This window comes from Girardinichthys multiradiatus, chromosome 5, assembly GCF_021462225.1.
Source record: "Girardinichthys multiradiatus isolate DD_20200921_A chromosome 5, DD_fGirMul_XY1, whole genome shotgun sequence".
Classification (NCBI taxonomy): domain Eukaryota; kingdom Metazoa; phylum Chordata; class Actinopteri; order Cyprinodontiformes; family Goodeidae; genus Girardinichthys; species Girardinichthys multiradiatus.
Genome location: NC_061798.1, coordinates 28,530,229 through 28,556,959, shown reverse-complemented (window position 1 = coordinate 28,556,959; position 26,731 = coordinate 28,530,229). Strand labels below are relative to the sequence as shown.

The following is a 26,731-nucleotide window of genomic DNA, read 5'->3' as shown; positions in this document are numbered from 1 at the left end:
TTCTTGAGAAAATAGTTGCTAATCAAATGTGTGAGTATTTACACAGCAATGACCCGTTTGAAGAGTTTCAGTCAGGCTTCAGAGCTCATCATAGCACTGAAACAGCTCTGCTGAAAGTCACTAATAATATTCTTATGGCCTCAGATAATGGACTTGTGTCTGTACTGGTTGTGTTAGATCTCAGTGCTGCATTTGATACAGTCAATCATAATATTCTCTGAAAAAGGCTGGAATATGCTGTAAGGATCAGGGGAACAGCGCTAAGCTGGTTTAAATCTTATCTGTCTGACAGATTCCAGTTTGTTCATGTAAATGATAAATCATCTTTAAACTCCAGGGTTAATTGTCGAGTACCACAGGGTTCAGTACTTGGGCCAATTCTCTTTACTATATATATGCTTCCAATAGGTCAAATTATCAGGCAGCATAGGATAAATTTTCACTGTTACACTGATGATACTCAGCTTTACTTATCCATAAATCCTGATGAACCCAACCAGTTAGATAGACTACAAGCATGTCTTGAAGATATAAAACTTGGATGACTTTAAATTTTTTGCTTCTAAATTCAGACAAGACAGAAGTTGTCGTCTTTGGACCGGAGTCTTTAAAAAAGAAACTGCTTAGTCAATCACTTAACCTGGATGCCATTAAATTGACCTTTGGTAACAAAGTAAAAACCTTGGTGTTATTTTTGACCAGGACATGTCATTTAAATCCCATATTAAACAGGTTTCTAGGATTCCCTTCTTTCACCTCCGGAACATTGCCTAAATTAGAAATATCCTATCCAGGAGTGACGCTAAAAAACTAGTCCATGCATTTGTTACTTCAAGGCTGGACTATTGTAATTCTTTACTATCAGGATGTCCACAAAATGCAGTTAAAAGCCTTCAGCTGATTCAAAATGCTGCAACAAGAGTTCTGATGAAAATTAAAAAGAGAGATCATATTTCTCCTACTTTAGCTTCCCTTCAATGGCTCCCTGTTAAATCTGGAATAGAATTTAAAATTCTCCTCCTCACATATAAAGCCCTTAATGATCTAGCTCCATCATACATCAGAGATCTGATTGTTCCATATGTTCCTAACAGAGCACTTCGTTCTCAGACTGCAGGTTTACTGGTGGTTCCTAGAGTCTCTAGAAGTACAATGGGAGGCAGATCCTTTAGTTATCAGGCTCCTCTCCTGTGGAACCAGCTCCCAGTTTTAATCCGTGAGGCAGACACCCTGTCTACTTTTAAGGCTAGGCTTAAAACTTTCCTTTTTGATAAAGCTTATAGTTAGAGTGGCTTAGGTTATCAGGGAGAGAGCCTTCCTCCCTCCCTCCCTGTTGGTTGGAGTAAGGGGGAGTCAGGTTTAGCCTAAACCGGCTCAGTTATGGTTGAGGTGCAAACACACCCTCCATTTCTGCTACCTGTATGACCCCTCTCTTTTCCAATGGTTATAATCAGTCTGACAGAGGGAGGTATCCCTATCGTTGTGGTTTTTAGTATAACAATGACCATCAGTGGGACCCTTTGTGGGATTCCTTGAGACGACATTGTTGTAAATAAGTGCCGTTTAACTAAATAATCTGAACTGAAACTATCTGTGTAGTTATGCTGCTATAGGCTTAGGCTGTTGGAGGACATAATGACCACTTTCACCCTCTTCGCTACATTCTCACACTACTCTCCAATTTTGCATTATTTGCTGTTATTTCAGCTTTTAACTTTGTTCTCTCTCTTTTCTCATCCTAGAAGCTACACCTGGCCTGGCTCTGTGTCTACCTGTGACACCTTTCTGGAGAGGGTAATCGTCCGAGCTTCTGCTGGCAACAACTTAATGCTCACCCTCTACCAATGATCCATATGGCCCTGTCGTTTAGTGTTTAACCCTTTCTCTCTCCTAGACATGGCGATTGACTGACCTTTACTGTAACTAACTATGTGCTCTCTTTCAGACTCTAACCTTGAAAAGTGGCTCAGAGTTTCTGTTCTTTCTTTCTAGGTGAAACGACTAAAGGAGCTACATCCATTAACATTTACTTTTCCTTCCCATAGAAAGGACTCCTGAATCAGTGCTTCTGTGTTCTTTTTGTGTCTCTGTTCTGTTCTCTCAAACCCCCAGTCGGTTGTGGCAGATGGCCGCTCACACTGAGCCTGGTTCTGCTGGAGGTTTCTTCCTGTTAATAGGGAGTTTTTCCTCTCCACTGTCGCTACATGCATGCTCAGTATGAGGGATTGCTGCTAAGTCAACGCCAGTGACTGTCCACTGTCTCTACATGCTCATCCGGGAGGAGTGAAAGCTGCAAGTCACTGACTGGATGCAATCTGCTGGGTTTCCTTAGACAGAAAAACGTTTTATGTGACTGCACTGTTCAATGGTTAGGATTAATTGGAATGTATGTACCTGACTTTTGTGAAGTGCCTTGAGATGACATGTGTTGTGAATTGGTGCTATATAAATAAAACTGAATTGAATTGTTGTCACTTGATGGATATTGGGAGGTCAAATCTTTAGTATTTAATTGATATTTGCCACTGTTCAACAATCAAAATGTAGTGTGCTACTTTATTTAGAACATTTCTGAGTGTTGGGGGACCATAAGCCATTTTGAGCAAAGGATTTAAATCTAAATCTTTCCTATTTTTATGCGGATGACATCTACCATATAACCTTTCACCGGACAGCAGTGGGAAGCAATGAACGGCCATAAATGAAAATCCTCGCCCCTCCTAAGCTTGTCTGTAATGACCATGGGTGTGGGCGACTTGATTACCGTAGTCAGCCTCGACTTTGGTCTTACTGATGATTGTGAAAAAATGTCTCAGATGGGCCTCGCTGTGTGTATAAGAGAAGCCCTTGATTACTTTAACTCCATATGGAAGCAGCTGTGGGACAACAGGCCAGATTCTTTCCACTGCTCTCTAATTTCATGCAGACGGTGATTGGACTCTAGGAGATAGAAATTTTTATCTGTGCTGGTCAAAGTTATCCGCCCTCTGTGATGTGATCTCCAGGGGCGCACTGTTTCAGCTCAGCTCTTACTGTGAGAGGATGATCTTTGTTCAACTGTGTGATAAACACCCATTTACGTAACAAATAGCTGAACTGATCAAGAACTTCTTATACAAAACATTATCTCAGCAAGTAATTATTGTTTTACACAACACGTGTGGCTATTTGGATGCATGTGATTTTGAAAAGGGTGGGTGGGGTCATGGACTGAGCGACCTTTGCCCTGACAGCGAAAACAGACCCAACAGCCTCTGAGCACGGCATATGATATGACGACAGGGAAGAACAGCAGCACCCATTGTCCCCATGCCTCTGAGTTAAACACTGAACAGCCATTCGGTAAAATACTGTCATCGTGAATTAACTCTTCCTTACACCTGGATGATTTTCACTGCGGGGTGTTTCCCCAACAGCATATACAGAAATATAACCATATGTGGTAACAGTTAATGGATAAAATAAGGGTCAGAGCAATGCATTTGAATTAACTTCAAACAACAACTAGATTATTTGTTGACTGGCAGAAAAGTTTTGGTTCATGCATTCATTTTCTGAAACTCAAAGGTCTGCTGACAATTGCCACCAGGCAGAAAGAAAGACTGCACAGATTCAAACCACCACCTGCAGGAAAAAGGTGACTGAATATGCAACCAGAGCTGGAGGAAACTGGTTTAGCTAGAGAGCATTGAGGCGGTACCAACTCAGAACCGCTGAAAACAGATTATCTAGTTATTTTGGTTGCAGATTTGCAAAAGAAACATCTCGCCACCTCTCCATGTCAGAGTCAACCTGAGCTCACATCATGCAATCAGTGAGAAGTCCAACCTTTTCTCTGCTAAAGTTTAAGGCTTTGCCTTCAGCATCAACTCTCACCACAAACTGTTTGGTTTATTGAACTTCAAACTTAAAATAAATAATCCTCCACCAGTTTTTTCTCTCGTTTTTATTAAAAATTAATAAGTCAAACCTATTACAGGTTGTTTTTGTTTTGCTGTCTCAAACACATAACTGGATCTGTGGGTTTCTTTTTGCTAATGAATGAAAATATGTATTTTTAAAATGCCTTTTAAATCACCATAACTTCAGATCTGGTCAAACGTAATCTTCCAGATAGGTTTTTTTTTTATGAAGCTGTTATAATCAAAAGCTGTTTAAATGCCTGCCACACATGTCCAAGTATTTCTTACATGAACAATTTTATATTTATGACTTTCTGAACAATTTTAAAATAATCCTTAAATTAGTCAGGATTAGTCATAAAAGAGAGCTTGTCTTTTTATTCCTTAGAAGATAACATGAAACCTTGATGTAGTGCACCTCCACCCAGTGACAGGAGGATCTACTGATTTATTTGCACTCTCTCTGAAGTTTATACAAGGTCGCGAACGAGCATAAGCAGCTGAATTGTATGTTTCTGTTGGCTAGCTGATGCAACGTGGCCTGGTGATGTCTTCCGCCTGCTGGAAGCTGCCAAGTGCAGCTGAGCTGTGGCTCAGACAGAGAGGAAAAAAGAACACAAAAAAAGAATCCGTCAAGATGTTTTGCTCGACCAATCCGAACCAGGCTTCTATCTAACTGATCCAATTTGGTAGCCTAACAGTTTTTGTGCACCATAAGTGTTGTATTTTGGTCTGGCGTTTCCATGTGAATTCCAGCAAAGATTTTTGTTCTGTTTTTCCCACACAAACACGCAGGGGAGACATGTCAGCTTAGCTTTATACAGTAACATTCCTCCCAAGGGTTTTGTTCATGTATCCAACTCAGTTAACCATCAAGACATCCAAAGACCCCTGTGAACCTGCAGCCTCTAGTCTGAGGGACTTTTGGCTGTATAAACAGCTGGTTGTATGAGACTCTGCTTTCAACTAAACTAAGAAAAAAGGGGCTGTGAGAACCAACTGGGTAGTGATCCATACTTCTTTTGGGGCAGGTTCTACCCAAATATTTTCCTCCTCTGAATCTCTCCCTGTTTTTTTTCTTCTGTCAAATGTTTTTCCGCTTAAAATTAGGTCACCGTCTCTTTCTCTGAACTTCAGAGAGGCCAGAAGCCGGATTAGGTTCAGTCTTTAACCAGCTTAATAAATTATGTTCTGAACGTTCAAACCCAGTGAAAATGTATTTTCTTAGTAGTCGTTTTTTTGTTTATTTATTTAATGTTTAGAGTGGATTAGTGTTATTTCTAACAAGGTAATTCTTGATTCCAGTAGTGACGAGCTGCAATAAATTATTCACAGCTAATTTAAGTATTAATATTAATTCTTACATAACATTATTGTAGAAAACCTGAACATTTTTTGTCATTTAAACTATGCAATAAGTAAATCATATACATTATAAGTTGACGATTATGTTTTTCATTCTGCCCAGATGTTCTCCAGGTCAAACATGCATGTGCTTCTTACCTGTGGTAGGGCTCCCTCCTGTACTTCTTCATGGCATGGCGGTCCATATTAGCTGGCAGGTCTGCGTAATTTTGCAATCTGTCACTCCATGAAGTAGTCATCTTTCAAACTTTTCAGTGTCTGAAACAAGGAGACAGAAATTCTAGAAGGGCTAAATCTAGCCATGTTTGATTTTCATTTTATGGTCCAAGTAAAGTAGGGTTTTTTATGTTTATCGGTCTCTGGGGTTTCTTCACTTACACTTATGATTATGGTCCATCAGTTCAACATTTTATTCTGTCTATTAAATTTACTTTGTTTTGCATTTTCTGCTGTGACTGTTCCTTCCATACTTCCATATTTTGTTTCTCTTTGAACCATTTTGTTACATCTAACTGTATGAAATGTGTTCCATTAAAAAAAAATATTTTCATCCCATTAATCTTCTTTCTTCAATCTAAAAAGGTACAGCACCGCCTCATTTATCAGAGTTCACACATCATGACACCCCTGCTAGAGTTCTGTGATCCAAAAACCAGCAAATTTGACTTTTATTGGAGTAGTTTATTAACATGGTTCTGGTGATATTTTACTTGTATTGTTTTTTTTTTTTTTTCATAGTTTTAAAATTTGCTCTTTGTATAACCCTTTTGAAACAAGAATGTGTAGCATGATCTAACTGCTTTAAGATAAAATAGAAAAGCAACAACAACTGGTCCCACTGACGGAATAATGTTACACTGCCCATTTCTTCCACAGTAATCGGTAAAATGTATTAATTATCATTTAGATTTTTGATACATACTTTGCAAAAATACAAGAAATGCACTGATTAAGCTTTGTTTTTTGTCGAATCTGCCGAATCATACTTGTTTTTTTAATAAAAAAATTAAAAAAAACACCTAAAACAGAGAAATTAATTGCAGGGTCTTTAATACACAAAGTAAATAAACGAATTACAAGATTATCCATATTTATGCATCAAAGCACACCTCCCTAAACTTAGTCTTATTTTTGCTAAACTAGAAAAACTGCATAAACGTACATGCTGTTTTGTTTTGAGAAAAATAAAGACAGAAAATAGCAGGCACTCTTAGTTCTGATGCACTTCATCATCGGAAAAAAAAAAATCCAAGTTTTCACTATTTGAACAGCAAATTGGAGCCAATCAATAGAAAACTGGCTGATTTCAATCTTTGGTTGACGGATTGGTGCATCAATACCTGCTACATTTGTTCATTTTGATAGGCAGCACACTCAGTTATAGTTTAGTGTCTATGACTCTTTTTGCCTCACTTGTAAGCAAAGGAAAACTGTAGCAGCTCTCCTTTAGCCAGCTGACTAGCAGTGTGCAGATACAAGTGAGGGAACGGGCAGCGCTGCTTTACTCCAAGCTCTTCACGGGTGAAGAAAACTCCGGCACCTTCTCTGGCAACTGGATTTGGAATTGTAGAAAGTGTTACTGTTTAAAACATTGGTACTTTGTGATACCAACAAGTTCATGCCGGCTGCCACAGTGATTACATGAAAGAATGGCAGAGGATAAGGAACAAAGAATGAGGTCAGGTGAGGTAACAAACCTGTTAAGATACAACACCATTCATTACATTTAAAACAAAAATCTTGATTGTTTCACAAACGTACAGACCCTAACGAGTTCAGAAAACAGCAGGCTGCTGAATCTGCAGACTTTGTTCAATTTGTTAATTGCCAGTTCTGTATGTTTGTGCTTCCCTTGCTGACCGTTTCCGCTCAGCCTGAAGAGGCAGGAAGGAAGAACAGAGAGAGCTTCTTCAGTACTTTTAATGGCAGCGAGAATGCGAATGAGCTGTCAACCCCCGACTATGAAAACTCTTTCTGCAAAGCTTTCCAGCAGTTCTATTTCTGCATATATGGACACATCTGGTTGAGATAACAAAATTAGAGTCTTATTCGGTTACTTTTATGCTTGTTTTGCTTAGCTAATGTCTGTGCGGCGGTTTGATTTGATTGATTTGAGCAGAGAAAGCAGCTCTTCGAAGTGATTTGCCTCTCTCTGGTAAAGTCTGTGGAGTTTTCGGGTTTGTTTCGTCGTTTCTGTGACTGGATATACGCATCGATCAAAACTATTTATCCAAACTAGCCGCAAAGAACACCTTGTTCGAGGCGCTTCCAAACAACATCTTATTACGTGAGCTAAAAAGGAGCCGATACAGGTCGAGAGGACAGCACGAAGTAGGACTTCAAACAGCAGTAACACCTTCTGTCCCATCGATGAAACACAAAGAAGGCAGTCTAAGCAGATTTCTCTTCTGTTGCGGACGTTTCAGCACTCACCTCAGAGTTCCTGGATAAAACAAAAGCGCCGTCCGCTAACCTGCGCATGCGCAGTGAAGCTGTGTGAAACGTAAGATTGGGTTTCTTTTGCTGTTGCTTGTTTCTGACGGTAGGAAGCTGGAAGCGCAGACCAGTCTCCGAGCTCGGCTTGTTCTCAGCAGTCTCCGGGAGATGCCAGCTGTTGTTATAAGACGGCCAGGAGGAGGGGCTTATTTCAGCCTCTCACAAGGAGGCGGAACCATCTGCAGTCGTGGCGGAGACACGTGACCCTGCGTGACACGCAGCTTTAACGTGAAGCATAAGATTTAAAGAGACACTTTATTTGTTGAAAGAGCGAAGGCCCCGGATGCCCGGAGCACATTTGAATCTCGGCTGCAATCTATACAGAATTGTAATCTGTTGACAGCAAAGGTTCATTTTTTAGCTGACAAATGTGTTTCACTGGTCGCAGAAGTCTGAAAGTTATAGCAACTTAAATCCCAGGAACAACTTTAGCACATACAGTACTGTGCAAAGGTTTTAGGCAGGTGTGAAAAAATGTAAACAAAGAATGCTTTCAGACATATAAATGATGATTGTTTATTTTTATCAATTTACAAAATGCTAAGTGAGCGAACCCAGACATACAGCCAAAGTCATTAAGAACTATTTTCAACATAAAGAAGAACAAGAATTACTGGAAGTGATGGTATGGCCCCCACAGAGCACTGATCTCAACATCATGGAGTGTGTCTAGGATTACATGAAGAGACAGAGGGATGTGAGAAAGCCTACATCCACAGAAGATCTGTGGTTAGTTCTCCAAGATGTTTGAAACAACCTATCAGCCGAGTTCCTTCAAAAACTGTGTGCAAGTGGACCTATAGAAGAATTGATGCTGTTTTGAAGGCAAATGGTGGTCACGCCAAATGTTGATTTGATTCAGATTTCTCTTTTGTTCATTCACTGCATGTTGTTGATTGATGAAAATAAATGATTAACACTTCCATTTTTGAAAGCATTGTTTGTTTACAGCATTTTTTTACACCTGCCTAAAACATTTGCACAGTACTGTATATACAATACTTTTTCATTTAATAGTTTCCTTTTTGTTTGTGACTGTTTACAATGTACGTGAATTCTAACTGAAGGCATCAAAACTGTGAATGAACACATATGGAATTATGTTGCAAACAAAAAACTGCAAAAGAACTTTCAATATGTTTTATATTTTAGATTCCTTAAAGTAGAAGGCCTTTGCTGTGATGACTGAAATATTAACCTTTGGCCATCTTTCAATGAACCTCTGGGAAGTTCTTTCAAGACTCTTTGGAAAACCATTTCAGGTGACCACCTCATGAAGCTCCTGGAGAAAATAATAATAGAGCTAAGTAGTAATCAGAGCAAAGGGTGGCCATTTTGAAGAATCTAAAATATAAAAATGTTTAGAGTTATTTCACACTTTTTGTTTACTATATGATTCCATGTGTGTTCATTCACAGTTTTGTTGCCTTTGGTGAGAATGTATAATGTAAATAGTCATTAAAATAATGAAACCTATTAAGTGAGTGTATCTAAAACTTTTGACCAGTACTATATAAATGTGTGTGTGTTTGTATGGGTATATTTTGGACCCTTTACTGAAAGTCTGGTAAGATTCACACTCTTTTCCAGTTGGTGGCAGTAATACACCAAAACGTTGCTTGCCAACCCCCATTAAAACAAGAAGGGCGGTGACATCATCAGAGCTAGGTACAGTGTCCTTGCGTCCTTGGCAAGAATGCATGTTCTCCTGCACTTGCCAAGCAAACAAATACGTACTTTGGTATTGAGAAAGGCCCAGAGTACCCTGTTGGAAGAAAGTTGCATTTAAATGAGTCTTCCAATTAGGACGATATTTATCATGAGGTTGTGACGCAATTGGCTTTCTAAGGATGCCGCTGAATAGAGTCACAGCTATAGTTGCTGCTTCCAGGAGCTAGCTGCCTAGGTGCCGCTGCTGCATCCAGCTGTTGTTTCAGCTCTTCGTCTCTGTTTTTAGTTTGTCTTCATCCATGTCTACCCTTCACAGTTAGAAACCTTTTTCATAAATTAGTTAAACGTAATGTCAAGGTTTTCTTTTATCTTGTATGCGGTATCAGTTACATTCTAATAATGAATGTTTTATTGTTTCTAATTTGCAGTAAACATAACAGTGTTTGCCTGTTTAATGAAGTGTATTGGTTAATCCTGTGTGTCCTATTGTAAGCTGCTTTATGAAAGTTGCCTCTTTTCCATTCCTGCCCCATATTTGACATTCCAAGTGGACAGGGACCCTAAGCATTCACTGCATTGATTACAAGGCGGCTAAAATTCTGCAAATTACATTGTTTTGGAGTGGTCATCAAAAAGCCCTGATATCAGTCCCACCTGAAGTTTATAGGTATAGCTGAAAAGGTGTGTGTGAGTAAGACGGCGAACAAACCTTACTCAATTGCAGCAGTTCTGTCAGGAGGAATGGGCCAAAAATTCCAGCAAACTATTGCCTACAGAGAAGAATACACAAAACTTTGGACTCAAGTCATATAGTTTAAAGGAAATTCTATCAAATGTTAAGGAATTGTACACAAACTTTCAAATTTGAGGAAAGCAACAACATAAAAAACGCTCTCATTATTCTGGCATTTAGCAAGTAGAATTATTCATTTTTGTTATCCCAAATGACATTAAACAGGCATAGTTTAGTCTAATTTGCAATGAGGAAAAAGTGGTTATACCTCTTTTTATACAGTGTATGTAAATGTCTGATTTCAATTGTACATATATCAACAAAATTATATAATTATTAGAAATAACATTAAGAAGCTCTTTAAATGTATCAGTTTAAACCAATAGGGTTAAGCCAAGTCCAAAATACATCAGCAAGATCAAATTTTTTTTTTTTTTTAAGATATGTTTTGTTGGCATTAGTGGCCTTTATTTTGTATTTTTTGACAGTAGGTAGACAGGAAAGGGGTAGAGAGAGGGAGACACTCTGTAAATGTCGCCGGGTCCGGGACTCGAACCCGGGAAAGTTGCTTCGAGGACTATAGCCTCTGCATATGGTCGCGTGCTTCACCCCTACACCATCAGTGCCGCGCCCCAGCATGATCATTATTTAGGTTGTTTGATTTTAAGCAGACTGATGAAGTAAAAAGATTGTTTGGGTGGCCTTTTTATTTAGTTCTGAAGTACTACATCTAATGAAACCTATGGACATTGCCAAATCTTTGGACCTTTATAAAACAATAACAATGGTCAAAACAATGGTTTGTACCTCCCCGAGTCCCCAATTTTCTGCTTTTCTTTTAAAAAGTAGGGGTTAGTCCTAAGCCCACTCCAGCTTGTTATGAATACATGCCTTGTGCTCTTGTTGTGCCAATGGATGATCTATTTATTTGGTTTAAAGTCACGTTCAACATCAGCTCAGTTATTGGTAAGCTACAGACACAACACCCCAATGTGTTTGTGGCAATATCTGGTGATTTTTAAACATGCTTCACTCTCTGCTATACTTCCAATGTTTCAACAGTTTGTCAGCTGCTCTACCAGAGAAAACAAAACATTGGATTTGTTTTATGCAAATATCAAATGGCTCATACATCTCTAAAAGCATCTCTAAAGCAAGACCTCCTCTAGACTGGGACGCACTGTGCCAGCCACATGGAGAGGACATCAATGCCATGACTGAGTGTGTAACCAACTATATAAAACTTCTGTGTGGATAACATCATCCCCACCAGAACCGTGAGATGCTTCCCCAATAACAAACCCTGCATCACCAGTGACCTGAAGGACCAACTTAACAAGAAAGAAAGAGCCCTCAGAGAGGGAGACAGAGAATTATTGAGGATCATACAGAAGCAACTTAAAGTCAAGATAAGAGACGGCAAGGAGGTGTACAAGAAGAAGCTGGAGAGCAAGCTCCAGCAAAACAATAGAGATGTCAGAGATGTGTGGTCAGGGATGAAGAAGATCACAGGCTTCAAGCAGAAGGATGATCAGACCAATGGAGGTCTGGACAGAGCCTGTGATCAGAGTGATCAGCCTGTGACACTGCTGAGGTGTTAAAGAAGCCCAGGTTACTTTAACCACAACCTTCAGCTCACCTGCATTGTTGCTTCTGGTGCTCTCATTTTTCTCTGTGGAGTTTATGCTGAGGTGAGATTTTAGCCAGTCAATCACAGTAATAATATGGCCATTAAAGCAGGTATCAGTATTTTTGGCAATGTGGACAGGTGAGTCATGGTGGAAAATGAAATCAGCATCTATAAAAAGCTAATACACAGAGAAAAGCATTAATTTCCTGATAGACAGCTTTTCTGACTTTGGCCTTGATAAAGCACCCTGGATTCTGTGCCTTTCCTCTATTCTTCCACAGTGTGGTAGCTTGATTTCCTAATTAATGGCAAAATTTACTTTCACCTGAGAAAAGGACATTGGACCTCTAAGCAACAGTATAGTCTCACTAAGACGCTTCTGACGTCTGGTTTTGGATTAACTTAAAACAAGGAGTGCAACAGTTATAGCCTACATCCGAATTACGTTTGTGTGGTGTGTCTTGAAGACCTGATTCAAGCTGCAGTGGTCCACTCCTTGTGAATCTCCCAAATTCCTAATTTGATTCACAATCTTCTCAAGGCTGCAGTTATCTCTGTTGCTTTGGCACCTTCTAACACACTTTTTTCTTCCACTCAACTTTCAAGTCATGTTTGGATTCAGCACTCTGTGACAGCCAACTTCTTCAGCGATGACCTTTTGTGGTTTACCCTCCTTGTCGAAGGTATCAGTGACTGTCTGCTGGACACCTGCCAAGTCAGCAGTCATCCCAAAGATTTTTTAGGCTATAACATAACATTTCTGTATGAAATAAATCTGTTTTATTGGTCTTATGTCAAGTTTTAATTGTCTGAGAAACCTAATTTTGGGTTTTGATTAGCTGTAAGCCATAATCTTTGAAAATAACAGGAATAAATGGCCCAAAACAAACATCTGTGTGTAATAAATCTACATAAGTTTCACAGTTTGAGTTAAAGTTTTAAAAGATAAACTTGCAAATTTAAGAGGACATAAGTTAAAGACATTTAAAAAAGAGCAAAACTACTGAAATCCATGTTTAAAGTCAACACGTATGTGCAAATAATGAAGTTGTGCGCACTTGTGATAAGAACATTGTCAGGTTCTTGCTCCAGATTGTACAGACTGTAGTCCTCATTCACAGGTTCTTGATTTTAGTCGGGTATATTTTGGGTTTGGTTTAGATGTGACAAGCCCATATAAGAAAACAAATCATTGGCATGGCTGTACTGTTTATTGACGCTGTTTCAATTAATAACTTCTGGATTCTAAGTATTCTATGGCGTGTCAAATATGAATGCACTGTTTTATTCAGTTGACAAAAATATTTTAAGTTGGCATGGGCAAGCTCATCAGTAAGAACATTTACAGTAACAAGCCATAAAAACATAAAAAGCATAGAAACAATGTAGACTATAAAAACATGACATTTATGTGCACATGTTGCTTTAAGACAAGAGTTAATGCCTTTTGGTTCTGTGTTTTAGGAATACTTTCTGTCAGTGTTTACTTAGATAAAAAGCTGCCGCCAACCAGTTTGGCATTTCATGTAACATCATATTACCCAGCAACCCTTTCATGCAATAAATTTTATTTCCCCCATAAAGTTTACAAACACAAGCATAACCCACATAACTGTTGTGCTACTGTTAGACAACAGAGGGCAGCAAAATCAAGTTTTTGGCCCAGTTAATAACAAGACATCTAAATGTTTAAAACCAACAGGGCTATGACTCTGAAGAAATTAAATTACGTTACAATACTGGTGAAATATTGTCATGATCAATAACCAACATTGGTTATTGATCATGACAGCTTGTTTCATCTATGACGTGAAAGAATAATACCTGTAAATACAAGGTTTTCATCTTTAAGGTTCTCCGGAAAAGAAACAAAACAAATAAATTAAAGATTGAATGGAAACTTCTGGGTTCTTAAACCAAAATGCTGGATCTATGCTGTTGGGCCAGAAGTTGGATAGTTTTAATGAAACGTTGGGTCAAAGACTCACATTTGTGGACCGTAAGACGCTACAATGAGCTTCTTTTTTATTCACAGACCATAATTTAAAACTCTACAACCTGATCAAACATAAACGAACTTCTTTCACGTTGTGTCACTGATTTTAGTTCACACAAGAAATTTGCTATTAGCCTTTTAGGTCCTCAATAGATGACACAGATGTTCAACATTTACACTTTTAACATTATTATTATTAAGCAGTATTAATGAAAATAATTTAGTTTTAAAGAGTAACACAGATGAATTGGTTAGAAAATGAAATGGAAAATGTTATTACATATTATCTTTTGAGCGTCAATTTAACATCTAAATTAAAAAAAAAAAAAAAAGTGTTTTTTGATATTCTGAGATTGTCAACTTTTATTTATTTAAGCTCATCAAACCTTCATGCTGCAGTTTTTCTGGACCGTGTGACGTATAAGGACCGAACCTAGACCGGATGTTTCCAGCTGGCATTAATTAGTGAGTGGGTCGACCCCCCTTTATAAAGGAGACGCGCCCAATGCTGCGCTCTGTGTCCACTCAGGCAAAGATGAGCTACGGATCTGATGTGTTCTCCTCCTCCTCCTACAGGAGGATTTTCGGGGAGTCTCCCCGTTTCTCCTCTTCCCCGTCGCGCTCCGCGGTGAGCGTGTCTTCCCGCGGAGGATACCGCTCTTCCTCCTTGTCCAGGACCAGCATCTCCTCCCTGGGCTCCCACAGCAGAAAGTCCGGCCGCTCCTTCTCCACGCCACTGGATACCTTCGACCTGACCCAGAGCAGCGTCCTCAACAATGAATACAAGATCATCCGCACCAACGAGAAGGAGCAAATGCAGGGTCTCAATGACCGCTTTGCCATGTTCATCGAGAAGGTGCGCAACTTGGAGCAGCAGAACAAAGTGCTGGAGACGGAGCTGTTGGCGCTGCGCCAGCGGCAGGCAGAGCCGTCCCGTCTGGCGGAGCTCTACCAGCAGGAGATCCGAGAGCTACGCTCCCAACTCGAAGAACTTAACGGAGAGAAGTCCCAGGTAGTGATAGAGAGGGACAACATTGATGATGATCTGCAAAAACTCCGGGGGAAGTACGATGAGGAGTTCCGCGCCAGGGAGGAGGCGGAGGCCATCCTCAAAGCTTTCAAGAAGGATGTGGACGACGCCACCATGGTGCGCCTGGACCTGGAGAAGAAAGTCGAGTCCCTCCTGGACGAGATCAACTTCCTGAGGAAGGTGCACGAAGAGGAGGTGGCCGAGCTGTCAGACATGATCCAGGCCGCACAGGTGTCCGTGGAGATGGAGGTGACCAAGCCGGACCTCACCTCCGCCCTCAAGGAGATCCGGAGCCAGTACGAGTCCATGGCGTCCAAGAACCTGCAGTCCGCCGAGGAGTGGTACAAGAGCAAGTTTGCGGACCTGACGGAGCAGGCCAGCCGGAGCACCGATGTCATCCGAGCCAGCAGAGAGGAGGTGAACGAGTTCCGGAGGCAGCTGCAGTCCAAGACCATCGAGATAGAGAGCCTGAGGGGGACCGCTGAGTCTCTGGAGAACCAGCTGCGGGAGATGGAGGACAGGCACAACATGGAGATTAACAGCTACCAGGTAATTCCTATTTTTTATTTATTATTTATTAATGCTTTTGTGATGTGATGGATGCAACCTTAACGCGAATGTGTTTGGATGAAAATCGATGAACTGACGTAATCTGAGTGAACAAAAAGATGATAAATGATATAGAAAACTGTCAGTAATGATAATTACTTCTTAAATATGTATATTTTCAATATTTATTTTCAATGGTAATTTGTTGGATTGACTTCAATCCCAGCTGTATGTAGTTATTTCAAGGTTTTCTGTGGATAAGTATAAATATGACGGTGCAGATAACCTCAGAGGCAGCTGCAGTTGTTAAGGCTCTGTCCTTGGTACTGAAACACTCCCCTGAGAGAAACACACTCTGCTGCATCTGACAACGCCCACTGTCTGCATACAAGCCACTCGATATAAGTCCTTTCAACCAATTAGTGCTTTTACTCAGAAATCCTAACTAAAATAGGGAGAACTAAATTTGTAAACAAAATCAGACGCTTCAAAATAAGATAAAATATGAAATAACAGGGTTAACAATGATTTATTTAACCAGGAAAATCATTGTTGAAACAGACCAAAATGACAGAATCTCAAAACAGCATTGGCATAAGAAAGAGCTATGACTGCTGTGGTATCCAAGCATTGTGGTTGCAAAATATTATTAATCTAAAGCCCTGATCTACCCATCCCGCTTAGGAGAATATGGCAGAGCTGGAAAATGATCTAAGGACCACCAAGAATGAGATGGCTCGACATCTGAGGGAATACCAGGATCTGCTGAATGTCAAAATGGCCCTGGATATAGAAATCGCAGCATACAGGTAAGGTCACTGTCGCAGTATGATCGAACACTAGCACCTCACAGAAAAGAAATGAACACACAATTTTTCTGTAGGGTTTAGTATTTTATTGCATTTATGATATGCACTTCACTTCGTTGTCTCTTCTCTCCAATTCCCCCCATCCTTAATTCTCCTTCTCTGCAGGAAACTCCTGGAAGGGGAGGAGACCCGCATTGGTACGGGCATCACCTATCCAGGCCCCTCCATAAGTGCGGGTGTTGGGCAGGGCTACAGCTACCATACCCGCATCTACACCAGCTCAGGCAAGAGCTCCAAGAAGGAGGGCAAGGAGGAGGAGCAGCAGCAGCCGCAGAGCAAGCCCACTGGGAAGGTGTCCCAGCGTGAAGTTTATGAGGAGACCGTCGTGACAAATAAGAAGACGGAGAAGCAGCAAGAAGACATCCCCACCAATCAGAAAAACTAAAAACCTAGTATATGCCTAGTCTAAATTGTTGCTTTATCCTGCAAACACACACCTCTTTTCATCCCCAATTTATAACAATGGTTAGATTTCTACATATATTTAGAATGAAGCATCTCCAGATTTGTTTTATGTATTGGGTGTTTATTCTCATTCAAATCCATCATAATTACACATAAACAATCACGTTATTATATCAATAACAACACATTTAATTCACAAAGTCATTGTTGAACAATAGCAGTCACTTTGGTAGCAGTTTCCTAAACATCGTAGCCTTTCCAGGTAACGACATTCAACTGGTCTTCATCACTAATGTTGCACCATCATATGGGACAGCCACAGTGAACAATGACTAAGGTCGTGCATTTGTACCACAAGCTGTGATTTAATCTCAACACGTATAAACACATCAACTGGTGTTGTACTTTTATCACTCACAGTTTCAGGAGGAAATAGACTATACAACAATATCAGTCCAAAAACACACATAACCACAGTTTTCAGTCAAGCTCTTATGTTTTTTTTTTTTCAATAATAGCAGGTCATCTGACTGAAAAATACTCTTCTCAGCTGGATTCTGATTATTTTATTCATAAACAATGTTACTGTGTCATAAGTTTGCTATTTTAATGAAGCTAAGACTTAAAGTGAACTGTTTCTGAAATGTATTAATTGAGCTTTATTTGCATGTGCCATGCTTGACCGGTTTTTTATCACCTCATTGCTCATTGGACAGAATGTTGTTTTAACATGGAAGGTAAGCAACACTTTAATCATTCTTTGGATACAACTTTACGCCACCAATCTCTGCTGATAATGTGAATAAAAGGAAGAAGGCAATCTTTAAAGCACTTGAATACAAATGGAATACCTAAGCTTGGATTGACTAACTGTTTGCACAATGTTTTTCCAAGGTTACAAGGGAAAAAGCCTTTTAGAACCTATAAAAGAGATAAACATCAGGCTAAAGTGTATTGAATATAAAACAAATGAATAGTCTGCCCCAGCTTGGTTAAGTATATATGGGGTCATACAATTTACTTTAGCACAAATGCATGAGATTCTGTTTGTTTCATCACCCTGGGAGTGATTTTTATATATATAGGTGTTTTACGACCCATACTCCATGAAGCACATTTAAACCCCACAATCGCATCACTCCGGCCTGAAGATGACAGTGCCCAATGTCACTGAACCCCTATCGAGCTAAGAGATCACCGAACAACTCAACCTCACTTGTGAATAACTGTGGCCATGACTGGATCAAACCTCTGTTGTAGTACGGTGTCACTACTAGAAAACGCTCAAGACTTGTAGCTTATTTATTTTTTATTAATTCTTGCTTGTGCACTGCCTCGCTCCAGGTCATGGTGGTCAATGTCTTGACGAACTGCACTCACTTTACAAGTAGAAGCAAAGAACCTGCTGATTGTACAGCTAGCTGCTCTGGGTTTGGTTGTGTTTACCTGAAGCTTGTGACAAGCATCTTAGTACTATATACATGTGTTTCTGCACAGTGGCCTAATATAACTGGAACAACAGGCAAGAGATTGGCGCATTTTAGTTTATGGAATGCTGTCAGCATTTATGTAATGTGCGCTATTACAATGGATGAATGGCTTATGGTGCAAAGGTTAAGCCTTACACTAAACCAAAACAAACAAAAAAAAAAACCCAAAAAATGTCACAACTGCAGCACTGCCAAACTTTTTTAAATGCAATTTTTTCTCAAAAGGAAAAAAAGGACAATACATCACCAATCCATAATCAACAGTCAATATTAAATCATACCGTAGAACAAATATTGTAGGATGTAAAATGCCTTAAAACACCAGCAGCTTCTAGTTATGTGTTTGATGTGTACGTTACCGTCCAGTGTGGTGTGTTTATCTTCCATCATATCTTCAGTAGTATTTATTAGAGTTATCATTACATTTAAAACATAGGGATTGAATGTAGACATGCTGTTCTCTTTACTGTGACTACTATATATGTATTGCCGTATGACACAATATCAATAAAGACTTGACATTACCGAGGCTACATCTCTGTTCTTTGTGTCTCATGACTAATAAGATAATATTTGTTATGAAACAGCCTATGTGTTAAATAAATCCAAACAAAATTATTGATAACCTCACAATAATGATGAGTGGTATCCAATAACAGCTGAAATGATTTAACTTGGTTTAAACATTAATTTTAAGATGGCACACTCTAGTTTTTCTGTTATAGGAACACGTTGTCACTCTGAAGTATTTACACCCTAAACATTTTTCACATTTTGTCACATTAAAACCACAAACTTCAATAAGGTAGAGAGTGGTATGCTTTTTCTATTGAGCCCTCAGTACTTTGTAGAGTCACCTTTCGTCACAATTACAGATGCTATACATTTAAGGTCTATCTCCGCCAGCTTTGCATAACTAGAGACGGAAAGGTTTGAAACACTAGATGGACAGCATCAGTGAATATTAATTTTCATATCTTGTTACAGGTTCTCAATCGGATTTAGGTTTGGACTTTGACTTTGACTACATCTTGCCCTGTATTTGAAGTTCCATCCATCCTCCTATTAACTCTGATGGGATTCCCTATCCCTGCAGCAAAAAAGTTGAATCTTGAAGACATTTTTTTATTCGTTTGTCTCTCAAGGCCGCAGTACTTTTATAGATACGACAGATAACCTGCCCCATACTTTGTGTTGACCTTTATGCCTTAATCTTTGCTATACACATGCTGCCTCAAATCTCCAGACCTCCAGCATCACAGATCAACCCTTTTTTCCTCTTTTGGTTGGGTGGGACAGATTTGCGTGTTCGTCCATGATGCAGATTGCAGTTCTTCAAAGATTTATACCCCTGCAGTGCTGCTGAGTGGAAGGTGTGGCATGGGCCTTGATGCAAGGCGCCTATAAAGCGGCCTGCTATGAAACATGAAACAAACTCCATCCTATCTCTTTAAACTTGAGAATTGCTGCAGATTGTCCTACTTTGAGCGGCGCTTCAGGCAGTTTAAACCCACTTCATAAGTACAAAAAGTCATTGTGAGCTGTTAAATGGTAAGTATGTCCCCCTCCAAGCTGATAATAGCCTCCAAAAAAACACTGTGCAGTACAATTCATGTAATTTCTACTGCAAATGCAGATTTGCTTCAGCTTTTGTCACAAAATTGAAAGCAAGCTGAACTGTACAGATTTTTATGCTTTCACCAAATTCTAGCCCTAACATTTGAATCAGGGGTGTTTACTTCAAGTCCTCAAGGGCCGTTACCCAGCCTGCGTTAGTTGTTCCTCTTAGTCCAGCACACTCAAATAAAAAAAAGGTCATTAGCAGACTGTTGCAAAATCTGATGTGATGCTGATAAAATAATCCTTGTTCTATATGTTGCAAGCTGAGACTTCTTGGACTAGGTAACGTTGGACTAGACAAGTTCTTATTGTCCAGTTTTGGTGAGTCGGCGTTAATTGTAGCCTCAGTTTCCTATCCTTAGCTAACACTACTGCCACATGCTGTGGTCTTCTGCTGTTGTAGCCCAAAGGCTCAATATGTTTTGTTCAAAGATAGTATTCAGCATACCATAGTTGTGACGAGTGGTAATTTGAGCTGCCGTTGCATTTTGTGACATCTTTCATGACAAGACATTTTTATCCACACAACTGCTATTCACTGGATATTCGGACCATTCTCTGCAAATCTAAGAGAAGGTTTTGAGCAAAAATCCAGGTAGATCAGCAGGATCCAAAATACTGAGACATCATCCTGCCTGGAACCATCAAAGACATCATGTTCACAGCTACAGAGTAATGTGTTTGACTTTGACACCTTTGTTCTCCATGCTAATGCTCAGTTTGAATGTCAGAAAGTTGCCTCACCAAGTATAGATGCCTAAATGCATTGAGTTGATGTCATGTGACTGTTGGATTCACTGGTTGCATTAAAAAAAGCAATTGAACAGGTATACTGACATTATATTGGCTCATGAGTGTATATATATTGACATTATAGGATATTAAGATAATTTGTTTACATTAGTTGCAACAATATCCTGATTCCTCCTCAGCTGTTCTCCATTTGCAGTCAGCACACCTGCTACCCACGCACTAAACCCTCTCCTCAGTATATAATGTATCTTGGTTTTTTCAGTTGTGTGTTAAAGCTTCAATTTACCCCCCTGTTTATGCATATGGTCTTAATGTCTTTTTCTGCCCTGCTGTCTGTTTTTTTCCAACGTTTTTGAACTTCCACAGATTTTTCAGTTAATTTCATGGCGCCCCACCTGCGTGTGGACCTATATTGCCCACTACCTGCGTTTGCGTCCTCCGATACCCTGAGGTCTAGCTGGAAAAGAAATCAGAAACTAATTAATAATTTTTTAGTAGGTATTCTGTTTGGATAAGAATGACAGCAACAGAAGTAGCAAGAAACTGATGCTACTGATGGAAACTAATGAGAGGAAGTGAAGGAACAATGTTTTCAGAACTTTACCTACAGAGAACTGCAGAGCCCAGGAAAAATGGAAGAATACGACATTGTTTACAACTACGTGGACATCTAAAAACTTTTTACCTGTCTTCAGACTTTTAGAGTACAGAGGCACTATATTATGTTGGTGTCTAAAACGATGACATATTATAATCCATGCATACTTTTCTGCCACAGAGGCTGTCCCTATTTTTTATGTCCTAGCTACAATCTTCAAGAAATAAGAACTGTAATGGATTTGCTGGACATGGCAAGACGAAAAAGGGAGGCACAAGCTGTGGTGATAAACCTCTGTGTTTGGCTTTGATATTAGGAGAGATGAGGTTCAGTGTGAGGAGCAGGTGGACTAAAAATTTACTTTTTTTGTTAACGTCACTGGACTGACAAGGTAAATCTTCCCAGATCAAAATGAGTCAGTAGGATCTCCTTTCATTTACAGAAAAATCAACTCAAATTCTATTATGAAATTAAAACCAAGAAAAATATTTCAAATATTCCAAGTAAATCTGTTTAGAGACTCATCTTAGCGTTATGTCTACCAGTTAACAAACAGTTAATAGGTGGGTATCGTAGCCTTAGATACTGTTGCTGAGCAGCAGCCACCTTGGGGAGTGATTTCTCTGAGACACAGTGTAAAGACGTTTGTGTGAAAACTCTGCTTTGTACACTGACACAACCTGGAATAAACACGATTCTAAAAACAAATCTAAGTTAAAGAGATTTGCCTTATTTTGTATAATGGATCTCTGACTAAATCTGCTAAACACCTGTATCAGGAAGGTCTAATTATATAAATAAATGAACAATTTTCATCTTGAATCTTGTTTATTAAAACTGACCAATTCAAGCTGTTTTCTAGCCAGGAGGGAAAGTGCTGATTCATTTTGAGGTAGGGCCTCGGTGTGATGTGGCATTCAGAGTGTTAATCATGACATCAGTGTGAGCTTTTCCTTTTTTTTTTTTAATTTGGAGCTAATAATAGAGTAACTCTCGGCTGAGCCAGACAGCCACACACACAGCCAGAGGAAAGGAGGGTCTTTGTCCCTGAACAAAGGCAAAAGGCACATCCCTTATTCTTGACCTCCTTCTGTGGCATTGAGGGTGTTCAACCTGAGAAATATAATTATATTGCATGTGCATCCTGCTTATCAGAAAATGGAACGGGTGGCCTGATGATTGTTCCTGAAAGGTTTTCAGGGAATTCATGTGGAGCAAAGATTTGACACACAGGGGAAATGTTAATTGGCTTTTAATCCTACATAGAAATTCTACTTTTTTTTTGTTTAAACTGAGTGTATTTGAACAAAATGGGAAATTTAAACAACCTGAAATGCATTTATATTGCACATTTAAATTCTGAGACATTATTTCTGTTCTTCTTCTTCAGATATAAATTTGTTTTTTTTGTCATATTTAAATGTTTGAAATCATTCAACAAATAATATCAGACAAAGATAACCAGACTCCATATTCGGTAAATCTGAAAATTCATTCCGATGGTTGGTCTGATTTAACATTCTAATCTTAAATGTCAGGTTTTCATTAACTGTAAGCAGAAAATCATCATGAATAACAGTAATGAAGGCTTGAAAGCATCAATCTGTGTGTAATTACAGGGGTTGGACAATGAAACTGAAACACCTGGCTTTAGACCACAATAATTTATTAGTATGGTGTAGGGCCTCCTTTTGCGGCCAATACAGTGTCAATTCGTCTTGGGAATGACATATACAAGTCCTGCACAGTGGTCAGAGGGATTTTAAGCCATTCTTCTTGCAGGATAGTGGCCAGGTCACTACGTGATACTGGTGGAGGAAAACGTTTCCTGACTCACTCCTCCAAAACACCCCAAAGTGGCTCAATAATATTTAGATCTGGTGACTGTGCAGGCCATGGGAGATGTTCAACTTCACTTTCATGTTCATCAAACCAATCTTTCACCAGTCTTGCTGTGTGTATTGGTGCATTGTCATCCTGATACACGGCACCGCCTTCAGGATACAATGTTTGAACCATTGGATGCACATGGTCCTCAAGAATGGTTCGGTGGTCCTTGGCAGTGATGCGCCCATCTAGCACAAGTATTGGGCCAAGGCAATGCCATTATATGGCAGCCCAAACCATCACTGATCCACCCCCATGCTTCACTCTGGGCATGCAACAGTCTGGGTGGTACGCTTCTTTGGGGCTTCTCCACACCGTAACTCTCCCGGATGTGGGGAAAACAGTAAAGGTGGACTCATCAGAGAAAAATACATGTTTCACATTGTCCACAGTCCAAGATTTGCGCTTCTTGCACCATTGAAACCGACGTTTGGCATTGGCATAAGTGACCAAAGGTTTGGCTATAGCAGCCCGGCCGTGTATATTGACCCTGTGGAGCTCCCGACGGACAGTTCTGGTGGAAACAGGAGAGTTGAGGAGCACAGTTAATTCTGCCGTGATTTGGGCAGCCGTGGTTTTATGTTTTTTGGATACAATCTGGGTTAGCACCCGAACATCCCTTTCAGACAGCTTCCTCTTGAGTCCACAGTTAATCCTGTTAGATGTGGTTCGTCCTTCTTGGTGGTATGCTGACATTACCCTGGATACCGTGGCTCTTGATACATCACAAAGACTTGCTGTCTTGGTCACAGATGCGCCAGCAAGACGTGCACCAACAATTTGTCCTCGTTTCAACTCTGGTATGTCACCCATAATGTTGTGTGCATTTCAATATTTTGAGCAAAACTGTGCTCTTACCCTGCTAATTGAACCTTCACGCTCTGCTCTTACTGGTGCAATGTGAAATCAATGAAGACTGGCTACCAGGCTGGTCCAATTTAGCCATGAAACCTCCCACACTAAAATGACAGGTGTTTCAGTTTCATTGTCCAACCCCTGTATGTAATGTGTTTCACTGAGTGAAATTAGTTAATGGAATAAATGAACATTTCAATAATTCTAATGTATTAATATCACTGTATGAAATGCCGTTTTCAAATAATAATTTCATTACCAGTGCAAAGAGGATTGGGCGGCAGACGAAGGTGGAGACATCGGCGGCCCGATCCCCGGATGCTTAGGCTGGCTCTAGGGACGTGGAATGTCACCTCGCTGGGGGGGTAGGAGCCTGAGCTTGTGCGGGAGGTCGAGAGATATCGACTAGAAATAGTCGGGCTCGCCTCCACGCACAGCGTGGGCTCTGGAACCCATCTCCTTGAGAGGGGCTGGACTCTCTTCTACTCTGGAGTGGCCCACAGGGAGAGGCTGGGGTGGGTTTGCCCCCAGCTCAGCCGTCTCGTGTTGGGGTTTACCCCAGTGGATGAGAGGGTCGCATCTCTGCGCCTTCAGGTTGAGGAGAGTTCTCTGACTATCATTTCGACCTACAGGCCGAGTGGTAGTGCGGAGTACCCGGCCTTCTTGGCGTCCCTGTTGGGGGTGCTGGATAGTGCCCCTCCTGGGGACTCCATTATTCTGCTGGGGGACTTCAACGCCCACGTGGGAAATGACAGTGACACCTGGAGAGGCGTGATTGGGAGGAATGGCCTCCCCGATCTGAATCCAAGCGGTATTTTGTTATTGGACTTCTGTGCTAGTCACGGATTGTCCATAATGAACACCATGTTCAAACATAAGGGTGTCCATCAGTGCACTTGGCACCAGGATACCCTAGGCAGGAGGTCAATGATCGACTTTGTTGTCGTATCATCAGACCTTCGGCCGCATGTTTTGGACACTCGGGTGAAGAGAGGGGCTGAGCTGTCCACTGATCACCACCTGGTGGTGAGTTGGATCCGCTGGAGGAGGAGAAAGCCGGACCGACTTGGCAGGCCCAAACGCATAGTGAGGGTCTGCTGGGAGCGTCTGGCGGACCCCTTGGCCAGGGATGTATTCAACTCTCACCTCCGGGAGAGCTTTGACCAGATTCCGAGGGATGTTGGAGACATAGAGTCCGAATGGACCATGTTCTCCACATCTATTGTCGATGCTGCTGCCCGTAGCTGCGGCCGTAAGGTCTGCGGTTCCTGTTGCGGCGGCAATCCCCAAACCCGGTGGTGGACACTGGCAGTAAGGGACGCTGTCAAGCTGGAAGGAGTCCTATCGGCTGTGGTTGGCTTGTGGGACTCCTGAGGCGGCTGACGGGTACCGTGGGGCCAAGCGTGCCGCGGCCCGGGCGGTGGCAGAGGCAAAAACTCGGACCTGGGAGGAGTTTGGTGAAGCCAGGGAGAAGGGCTACCGGTTGGCCTAAAAAGCTCCGCGGTGGCAAGGCTTCGGGGTTGGATGAGATCTGCCCTGAGTACCTCAAGTCTTTGGATGTTGTGGGGCTGTCATGGTTGACATGCCTCTTCAACGTTGCGTGGCTGTCGGGGACAGGGCCTCTGGACTGGCAGACTGGGGTGGTGGTCCCCCTTCATAAGAAGGGTGTTCCAACTACAGGGGTATCACACTCCTCAGCCTCCCTGGTAAGGCCTACGCCAGGGTATTGGAGAGGAGAGTCCGGCCGATAGTCGAACCCCGGCTTCAGGAGGAGCAGTGTGGTTTTCGTCCCGGCCGTGGGACACTGGACCAGCTCTATACCCTCTACAGGGTACTCGAGGGTTCATGGGAGTTTGCCCAACCAGTCCACATGTGTTTTGTGGACCTGGAGAAAGCATTCGACTGTGTCCCTCATGATGCCCTGTGGGGGGTGCTCCAGGAGTATGGAATCGGTGGCTCTTTACTAGGGGCCATCCGGTCTCTGTACGCGGAGCAGGAGTTTGGTCCGCATTGCCGGCACTAAGTCGGACCTGTTCCCGGTGCATGTTGGACTCCGGCAGGGCTGCCCTTTGTCACTGGTCCTGTTCATAACTTTTATGGACAGGATTTCTAGGCGCAGCCAAGGGCCGGAGGGGGTCTGGTTTGGGGACCAGAGGATTTCGTCTCTTCTTTTTGCAGATGACGTGGTCCTGCTGGCCCCCTCTAGCCAAGACCTACAGCATGCACTGGGGCGGTTCGCAGCCGAGTTTGAAGCAGCTGGGATGAAGATCAGCTCCTCCAAGTCCAAGGCCATGGTACTCGACCGGTAAAGGGTGGCTTGTCCTCTTCAGGTTGGAGGGGAGTTCCTGCCTCAAGTGGAGGAGTTTAAGTATCTCGGGGTCTTGTTCACGAGTGAGGGAAGAATGGAGCGGGAGATCGACAAACAGATCGGTGCGGCTGCCACAGTAATGGGGGCGCTGTGACGGTCCGTTGTGGTGAAGAGAGAGCTGAGCCAAAAAGCGAGTAGAGCCGCTGCTCCTCCACATCGAGAGGAGCCAGTTGAGGTGGCTCGGGCATCTATACCGGATGCATCCTGGACGCCTTCCTCGGGAGGTGTTCCAGGCACGTCCCACCGGGAGGAAGGACACGCTGGAGGGACTATGTCTCTCGGCTGGCCTGGGAACGCCTTGGGCTCCCCCCGGAGGAGCTGGAGGAGGTGTCTGGGGAAAGGGACGTCTGGGCGTCTCTGCTGAGTCTGCTGCCCCCGCGACCCGGTCCCAGATAAGCGGAAGACGACGAGTACGAGTACGATTTCATTACTTAAGGGGAAATAACTTCAACAGAAGCATCGATGCTTCTGAAAGGACAGATTTTAAACAAAGTCTTTGATATGTATTAGTCTG

The 26,731-nt window shown here is 41.5% G+C and overlaps 2 protein-coding genes across 2 annotated transcripts in view; one reads left to right on the top strand and one right to left on the bottom strand.

The window, feature by feature from the left end:
- Positions 1-8,317, bottom strand: part of nt5c2b (5'-nucleotidase, cytosolic IIb) — a 34,595-nt gene extending 26,278 nt beyond the window's left edge. The window contains exons 1-2 of the mRNA XM_047366074.1: positions 7,701-8,317; positions 5,406-5,525 (exon numbers count right to left, since the gene is read on the bottom strand). Of these exons, the coding sequence (XP_047222030.1) occupies positions 5,406-5,506 (101 nt within the window). The 5' untranslated portion in view covers positions 5,507-5,525; positions 7,701-8,317. The remainder of the gene's footprint in view (positions 1-5,405; positions 5,526-7,700) is intronic.
- Positions 8,318-14,059: 5,742 nt separating this feature from the next.
- inab (internexin neuronal intermediate filament protein, alpha b) lies at positions 14,060-18,665 on the top strand. Its single transcript, XM_047366813.1, has 3 exons — positions 14,060-15,372; positions 16,057-16,181; positions 16,347-18,665. The coding sequence occupies exons 1-3, from the start codon at positions 14,299-14,301 to the stop codon at positions 16,624-16,626; spliced, it is 1,479 nt and encodes a 492-aa protein (XP_047222769.1). The 5' UTR covers positions 14,060-14,298; the 3' UTR covers positions 16,627-18,665.
- Positions 18,666-26,731: the final 8,066 nt, after the last annotated feature.

Excerpts from the sequence above, each read along its gene's own strand:
- inab (XM_047366813.1), top strand. The coding sequence starts at position 14,299 with ATGCTGCGCTCTGTGTCCACTCAGGCAAAGATGAGCTACGGATCTGAT. Across the intron at positions 15,373-16,056 it reads TGGAGATTAACAGCTACCAG|GAGAATATGGCAGAGCTGGA; the intron begins GTAATTCCTATT and ends CATCCCGCTTAG. Across the intron at positions 16,182-16,346 it reads ATAGAAATCGCAGCATACAG|GAAACTCCTGGAAGGGGAGG; the intron begins GTAAGGTCACTG and ends CCTTCTCTGCAG.